The sequence below is a fragment of the Moschus berezovskii genome, chromosome 19, assembly GCF_049115385.1.
Source record: "Moschus berezovskii isolate FMDL1 chromosome 19, NW_MosBer_1.0, whole genome shotgun sequence".
In the NCBI taxonomy this organism is placed as follows: Eukaryota; Metazoa; Chordata; class Mammalia; order Artiodactyla; family Moschidae; genus Moschus; species Moschus berezovskii.
In genome coordinates this window covers 64042884-64051151 of record NC_142478.1, presented here as the reverse complement: position 1 = coordinate 64051151, position 8268 = coordinate 64042884, and the positions used below count along the sequence as shown (strand labels likewise).

Genomic DNA, 8268 nt, shown 5'->3' with positions numbered 1-8268 from the left:
GAGCCAGGAGTGGCACGAAGGTGGGGTGATGGGGTGCCCTGAAATCTCTAGGGGTGTGGAAGCAACTGCTCCTATTTGTTTATGGTGGGGGTACCCTTCCACTCCAGACTGGGAGCCCCCAGAGTGGGAGGCAGAGAGGCTAGGCTGGGGCAGGTAGGCAGGCAGGCAGGGAGGGGCCGTGGTCTCCCTGTGCGCGGCTGGCTGAGAGGCTGCAGCTTCTTCCCTTGCGCTCCCTCAGACCATCAGCTTCCTGACCCCCCTGCTCCCATGCTGTTCCTCAGCTTTCTTGGGCTGGGTCTGTGGATTGCAAGCTTTTTCTCTTGGACACAGGGAAGGCAGTAAGGCATGAAGGTCAAAGAAAGACTTGAGGCCCGGGCATCAGACGGAGTCTCATCATGTGGACCCCGAAGCTCTCTGGGTCTCACAGCACACCTGCGACGGAGGCGCTGTCAGCACCAGCCCACTTTAAAGATGAGGAGCCACACTCACGCGGTTGGTGAGTGGTGAATGTCACTAGGAATTCAGAATGGTCTGAATGCAGAGCCCAAGCCGGCAGAGCAAAACAAGGAGGTGGCAAAACCCTCTCTGGGGACATTCTGGTACCTTCATCTGGGTCAGGGAGATCAGTGCCAAAGTGCCTCCTTCCATGTCAGGCCTGCAATCTTATTTCAGGAGAATCCACATGGCCCCTAAGAGGACGAGCAGTGGGAGGGAGGGTATGGGCCCCAGCCCTGTCGTTCCTGGGACCCATGGCAACTCGGGAGCCTGGCCACCGAGGGTCCCTACCCAGACGCTGTGGTCTGATGTTGGGGTTGGGGGGACACCCCACTGTAAAGACTCGGTGAGACACACTGGGGCTGTGTCTTTCACTTCTGCTACACTCCTGGTATGGGCTAGGATGGGTTAGGAGGCACCTGCCTCCCGGGGAACCAGGGACACGCTCAGCCTCGCAGGGTGGTCAGTGTTGCGTGGTGTTGCCTGGATTCCAGGCCACTCTGGAAATTGCCAAATGTGGATCAGAAAGTCCTCCCAGGAAAACACACAGAGCAAATTTTACACAGCCAGTCAGAAGACCCCAGGGCTCTGACTCGGAGCCCCCCAGCCCCGCAAATGAAAAGGGAATGAAAATGCTGATGACTGCTTGCTCTGGGCTTTACTTGGATTGACTGATGTGGTCCCAGCACCGTCTGTGAGGTAGGCACAAGATCACGCCCATTTTACAGAAAGAGAAGCCTCGGCTCAGATGGAACCTTTCTAGTCTACAATCACAAAGCTGGGGGCGGCTGGGCTGAGATTCAGGCCCAGGGCAGATGGGCTACTGCTCTTTCCTGTCCATCACCCCCATCTTGGCATGTGCTGGGCTGGGATCTCCAATAGGTGTGGGCATGTGGGCGCCCCAAATCTGGGATGAGCCTTGGGACCCCGCTGGCCAGGGCTGGGGACCTGCTCGCATTTCGCGGGGTCCCCGGCCGTTGAGTAGAGAGTGTCCGCTATTAGTGGATGCGGCTGAGCTCCACCAATGAAGCTGTGTCTGGGCTTGGAGCCTGGTGCTTCGTGAGTGGCCCATGGTCAGCGTGGATGGACGGAGGATGCTCTGGTGACTAAACCACGGCTCGCAGTCCCGAGTGGCGAGGAAGGGGCAGGACAGAGGCCATGTCCCGGACTCTGAGCTGTCCATCCCTTGATGAGACGGAGAACTCCAGCTCAGTAGCCCTAGAAGGGGACAAGAAGAGAAGCTTCTGGAGCTGCCTTACATGCTTGGCACCGTGTCTGCGTTCTTTTTGATGAATTTGATTCTTTCGTGCTAAAGCCCTATGTGGTGGGAACCAGTTAGTGAAGCGGAGGCTGGGCCCAGGGAGGCGAGCTGCCTCGGCTGGGGTCCCTGGTCTGTGCTGGCCGGAGTGGGGTGGGGGGCTTCACTCCCAGACGGCCCAGCTCCACATAGTGGCCATCACCCTGGGGATTGTTCTGGGCTTGTGGACAGTGAGGCCTGAAGGTCCTTGCTGCCACGCCGTTGCCCAACCTGGAGTGAGCACCCCAAAGTCCCTCTGTGCTCTGAGCTTCACACCAGGCGGATGGGGCCCTGCCTGCATCGCGGGGTTGCTGGGAGGAGGAGTGAGTCGGGGGACTCGGGGCTGGGAGGGCTGGCCGCTTCTGGGTCCCTGTGCTGCCGTGCGGGACGCCCCAACACGGCAGTGCCCCGCCTGCTCTCCGGGCCTCCAGTGCCAGGCACAGGGCAGGCACAGTTAGTGCCCGCGATGCCCGGGGCTGTGAGCTGAGACGCTCGTCCCCTCTGACCTTGGACCAGTGGAGCGTGGGGCTCCCTCCCCGCCGCCCCAGCCCTCGTGGGAGGGGGTGCGGAAGCCGGCGCGGCTGCGCCCCTGTCCCCAGGGCCCCGTCGCCACGTACCCTCGGTGCCAGCTCACAGCTGAAGGGTCTGCTCCTCGCCGTCGTCCTCACTGTCTTCCAGCTGCTCCAGGATCTCGTCCAACACCACAGACCGCTTTTTCTTTGGGGGCTCTGTGGGAGCCCAGATGGCAGGAGAGGAGGAAAGAACAGCCGACGGGGTTGGGGGACCGAGAGGAGGAGGGAGGCGGGGGAGAGCCGGGGGTGGGGATGGGGAGGAGGGGGAAGAAAGTGAGAAAGACAGGGACGTGGCGGGAGATGGGAGCGCGGGTGCAGACACGAGGAGGAGAAGAGACAGAAGGAATAAGGCCGGACGAGAAATGGGGGCATGGGAAGGAGGAGGATCAAAGTGGGCATGAGAAGGGGGAAGAGAACACAGGGAGGAAGACGGAGAAACGGGGAGGGTTAGTCTCCGCTTCGCCAGGGTTGGCCCCTCTCCTAGCCCTGCCAGCCATCCCCGCCCAACATCCAAACACCCAGGAAAGAGAGGCAGGAAGGCCCTTCCCAGCGGGGGCAGAGGTTAGAGCATCTCTGCGGGGTGTAGAGGGAGCCAGAGGGGCTGAGTCAAGTGAGGGCGGAGGTTAGGGAACAAGTAGGAACTACTGTTTTCTTGGAGGTCATGGACTCTCAAGGGTAGGCAGCTGGCATACAGCAGGCGTTCAGGAAATGCAGGGTGACTAGATGCTTAAGGACTCCAGAGGAGACATGGAGGGAATAACAATTACAGGTGGCTTTAGAGAAGAGGGGTTATTTGACTTGGGCTTTGAAGAATGTGGAGGAGTTCTCTGTGAGAAGACGGGGAAGGGGACAGAGATGCACAGTGTGGAAGGACGGATGTGGTAGGCTCAGCAAAATGTATGTCTTCTGGGTCCCAAACACTTTTGATGACCTCCTATGTGCTACGGCTCTTATCTTCTCCACAATTCCACAGTTCAGTTCAGTTCAGTTCAGTCACTCAGTCGTGTCCGACTCTTTGTGACCCCATGAATCACAGCACGCCAGGCCTCCCTGTCCATCACCAGCTCCTGGAGTTCACTCAAACTCATGTCCATTGAGTCGGTGATGCCATCCAGCCATCTCATCCTCTGTCATTCCCTTCTCCTCCTGCCCCCAATCCCTCCCAGCATCAGAATCTTTTCCAGTGAGTCAACTCTTCACATGAGGCAGCCAAAGTATTGGAGTTTCAGGTTTAGCATCAGTCCTTCCAATGAACACCCAGGATTGATCTCCTTTAGAATGGACTGGTTGGATCTCCTCGCAGTCCAAGGGACTCTCAAGAGTCTTCTCCAGCACCACAGTTCAAAAGCATCAATTCTTCAGCGATCAGCTTTCTTCACAGTCCAACTCTCACATCCATACATGACCACGGGAAAAACCACAGCCTTGACTAGACGGACCTTTGTTGGCAAAGTAATGTCTTGGTCATAACTTTCCTTCCGAGGAGTAAGCGTCTTTTAATTTCATGGCTGCATTCAGCATTCGCAGTGATTTTGGAGCCCAAAAATAAAGTCTGACACTGTTTCCACTGTTTCCCCATCTGGCTCCCATGCAGTGATGGGCCCGGAGGCCACAGTTCCACAGGTAGCTATTATTATCACCCTGCACAAGTGAGGGAACTGAGTGCAGACAGCTAAGTCTAAGGTCGCTCAGCTAGGAAGTGGTGAAGCCAGGACCCGAGACACATCAAAGCCCATGGTCTTTCCTATTTTTATAAAAGTCTCTGGTGCTGCCGAGAGATTGCCAGGGAGACAAAGGGTAGGGGGAGAGAATGTGCTGGTCCCCTTGGCCCTCCATGGGGGAATTGCAGGGATGGGGGAACATTAGGCTCTGAACTTAGATCGACGCTGTCTGTCTCCTGCTAATCTAACCACTCATTCATGGTGAGCTTGTTTAGAGGCAGTTGTTAGAGGCTGTCCCAATCCCCCCTCCTCCTCTGGCTCAAACAACACCTCCTCTTTGAAGTCGTCCGGGTAGAACGAATCGCCCCCGTGACCCTTAGCGGCCATCTCCCCCGCTGGGTCAGGGGCTCCTGCAGGCGGTGGGTCTCCCCCGGGCCCAGCCCAACGCTTGCCCTGGAGATGGAGCATCTTGGGTCTCTTCCAGGTGGTCCTGGGAGAGTGACTCGGCCTCTGAGGTTATTTCTTCATCTCACTCCTACGAATCTGACGCCATCACTGGCCCTTCCCTTCTCCATGGCTACCTGCCTGACCCGAGCACCCCCACTTCTCAGCGGACTCCTGGCCTCTGCGCTCACCCTTGCGGCCATCTACCCTGTCCCCAACGGCTGTCCAACGGATCCTTCCACTTCTGCTCTGCTCCAGGAGCTCTGCTGAGTGCAGAAAGGCCATCCTAGGGTATCACCTGGACTGGCCCCTTCCTGGGCCTGCCAGGTGTGCTCCTACCCCGAGACTCCCACTCCCACGTCTCCTCCCCAGTGAGGACCCCCTGGGCCACCGTCTACAGGACCCCCACTCTCCAAGGCCCTTACTTCGAAGCGCTTCTCACCACCGATGGCATGCGTTTCTTCGTTTGGGGATAGAACTGTCCTGTTTATAGCTGTGTCCCTGCCTCAGCACACTGCTGGGCACTGAGTGGGGGCCCATGAGCAGCTGTCATATGGGAGGCTGAGTGAATGGGGCAGGAAGGGGTGACGCGGTGGAGCTGGCCCCTCGGGGAAGATGAAGAAAGGGTTGGGGGCCGGCATGGCCCACTCCAGCATCACCAGCATCGTTAGTCGTGAGGAGGAGGAGGGAGCGGGGACCAGACGGGCTAGGAGCTGAGGTGGCCACCTGCAGGGCAGTCAGCCCCTTCCTCTCCTCACCCTGGGTTTCCTCATAATCACCAGAGGTGCACAATGGCCTCCGGAAATTGAATTTGTGGGCAGGTAATAGGAGCCGGGAAATGGAAGCAGAGAGCCTGCAGGCCTGTCACTGACACCCCCTCCCAGAGACTAACAATGGGGTGGGCATGAGCTCTGGGAGCAGTGGGTCCCTGCTCTCCTGGGCTGGCCTGGGGTCCGAGGGGGTAGCTAGTGGCGGCCAGCGGTGGTCCTGATGGTGGCAGCTACCGTCTTCACTTTAGCAGAATTGTTTCTTCTTTCCCACGGCCTGACCCATGATTCTAAGACTGATACGGGGGCAGTGCCAGGCACCTGGTGCCTCTTATCCAGCTGGCCCAGGGGTGCCCTGCAGGTGGTGACTGTCGCTTAAATTCCCGGTGCCCCAGTGGCCAGCACAGGGCATCCCCAAGGGCACCGGCCCACCTGGGGGACCTTTCAGAGAAGCATGGCCCACTGTCCAGGGGCCTGGGGGCTCTGAGGGCCCTCTGCCACCTGTGTCCCCAGCACCACGCTGGCCTAGCCTTGCCAGGCTGAGCCTGGTGAGATGGGAACTGGGGTGATCTTGTCCCAGGGCTCAGCACACAGTAGGTCGTCATCTGGAGAACACAAGAATGGACAAATGAACGGGCAAATGAATGAGTAAGTCCTTCTTGGGCACTGAGGTGGGGAACTTTTAAATAATAAAACAGCAGTTGTCAGGACAATAATTAAACAGGTGGGAGAAAAGGTGCTGATCCTGGGGAAACTGAGGCCCGGTGGGGCATGGCTGGAAGAGGAAACACACGGGACAGGTCCTTTAGAAACAGGGTCGCACCCATGTCTTACACAGCTCCCCCGCCCCCGGTGTGAGGTCACTGCCCCCATTTCACAGATGGGAAAACAGAGGTGCAGCGAAGTATGCACCCCCGAGGCCCCCCAGCTAACACATGGTAACCCCTGGCTTCCACCTCAGACAGTCCAGTTTGTAACACGCATGCTCTGTGTTGGGAGGGGAGGGGTGTCTCCCGACGGGCCCCCCGGGGAGCGGGGATGTGTGGAGGGGCCCAGGTCACCCAGGACTCTGTGACAGGGCAGGTGGTCACAGTCTGGATTGAGGATTGGCTGCATTGGCCTTGGCTCTTCCCGAGCTGGGTGACCCTGGGCAGGGCACATGCCTGGTCTGGGATTGAACCCCTCACGTATAAAATGGGGGGACATGGCTGTTCTCCTACCCCTCTTCTCTGCAGCTGCCTTCCACTGTCTTCCTGACCTCCCTTGCGGGTGAGGGCTCCTCCTTCCTTTGAAAACCTCTCAAAGCCCCTGGACTTGTCCCCAGCACCTGCCATACCTGAGCTCAGGAATCGCGGGCACTGACCCCGCAGCCCCAAGCACTGACTGGAGGCTGGAGGCTGTGTGCCGCAGACTGAGCCCTTCCGGGCCTCAGTAGCCTCATCTGTAATATGGGCCACTAGAACTGCCTACCTCGGGGCTGCGGTGAGGACTGAAGGAGAGAAGAGAGGGCTCCACGGCAGCGCCGAGGCCACCACCTTTGTTACTATTACTCACATCAGAGGTGCTGATTTAACACGTCCCTCTACCATCAGGCCAGGGAGCGCCACTGATGGCGGGGGGCGGTGTGCTGTCATAGGAAGGCCAGTACATAGCAGGTGATCAATAAAAGGGAAATGAACGAAGTGATCTGGTTCATCAAGGCCAAAGTAAGCACAATCCAATCCCCCCTCCTCCAGTCAGAAACTGGAGGCACAGGGGTTTCCCCTGGGGGCTGTGGGGTGAGGGGTGGGGGAAGTCGTTAGCAACCAGCTGACTTCACAGCCCGGAAGTGAGACGGTCTGAGGGCACAGCACTGCAGATGCGCACTTGGTGACCTTGGGCAGGTCACTTGCGCTCCCTGGGTCTTGGCTGCCTTGTCGGTCCACTGGGGGTGGGCACAGGACTCATCTACCTCTTGGGGTGGTGGTGAGGATTAGCAAGTTTATGGGAGCTTGCCACCCCGAGGGCTCGGCACCTGGGGGGCCTGGTGTATCTGGCTCAGGTTGGGCCCGCAGCACTGCCCCCCCGGAGGACGTGTCAGGCCCCAAGTCCCCACCGAGCGACACCCAGCACCCTCTGCCGGCCTTGCCCACACGCGGAGCGCCCTGCTTGCCGGGAACAGCTGCTCAAATCCTATTTCCCTGACATCAAAAGCCTCAGTGGGTTTTCACCAAACAAACATAATGCAGAGCCGGAGAAAGGTGTAAAATAAATAAACGAAACAAGCTGTGCGTTTTCTTTCCGTATTACAGCTGCACCCGAAGATAAACAACAAATGAATGTCACCAAACATCAATACCCGAGAAATTAACTTGACAAAGAGCTCAGCCGTCCCCCAACAACCCCCCAGTCCTGCCCCCGTCCCCCCCACCGCCCCCCAACCACCCTCCAACCACCATTTTGCATTTCTGGAGTTCCCCATCTAATGATTTTATTTTTCAATTAATTCCTTGACAGAATGCCAGCCCGCGTCTCTCTCCCATCCCTGGCTGGCGCTGTCGCCCCGCGTGCGAGGCGGGGGGCAGGCAGGGGGAAGGGTGCGAGCGGGTGTGCGGGGGCGGGGGGCTATTGGGAGGAGGAGAGGAAGCTTCATGGCTGGTCAGGGAGGAGGGGGTTCTGGAAGGGACCCCGGTGTGGCCGGCTGGAGCCAGGCCGCCCGGATCACAGGTGAGGCTGCTGTCCCCGCTGGGCCACTGGGGGCCGGGGACTCCCTGCTCTGCGCTCCGTCTCGGCAGGTAGTGAAGAGCACCCGGCAGAGGCTCTGAAGGCCTTTACAACAGAGCCCAGCAGCCACGAGGCATACGGCAACGGTGAGCCCACCCCGACTGTCACTAGCGGATGCGGTGACCGAGAACCTGTGGCCCAGTCACCTCCCTCCCGCATGCGATGGATGAGAGCGGCGGTGCCAGCCCTCAACAGACAACAGTGGCCGTGGCGGCTACCCGTTCCTGGGGGTCACCCACGGCGTCAGTGGGCAACTTGAGGACATATTA

General features: G+C 58.9%; 1 protein-coding gene across 1 annotated transcript in view; it reads right to left on the bottom strand.

The window, feature by feature from the left end:
* Positions 1 to 1128: 1128 nt before the first annotated feature.
* The window catches only part of RBM19 (RNA binding motif protein 19), a 122810-nt gene continuing 115670 nt past the window's right edge, over positions 1129 to 8268 (bottom strand). The window contains exons 24-25 of the mRNA XM_055404341.2: positions 2410 to 2520; positions 1129 to 1713 (exon numbers count right to left, since the gene is read on the bottom strand). Coding sequence (XP_055260316.2) covers positions 2423 to 2520 — 98 coding nt within the window. The 3' untranslated portion in view covers positions 1129 to 1713; positions 2410 to 2422. The remainder of the gene's footprint in view (positions 1714 to 2409; positions 2521 to 8268) is intronic.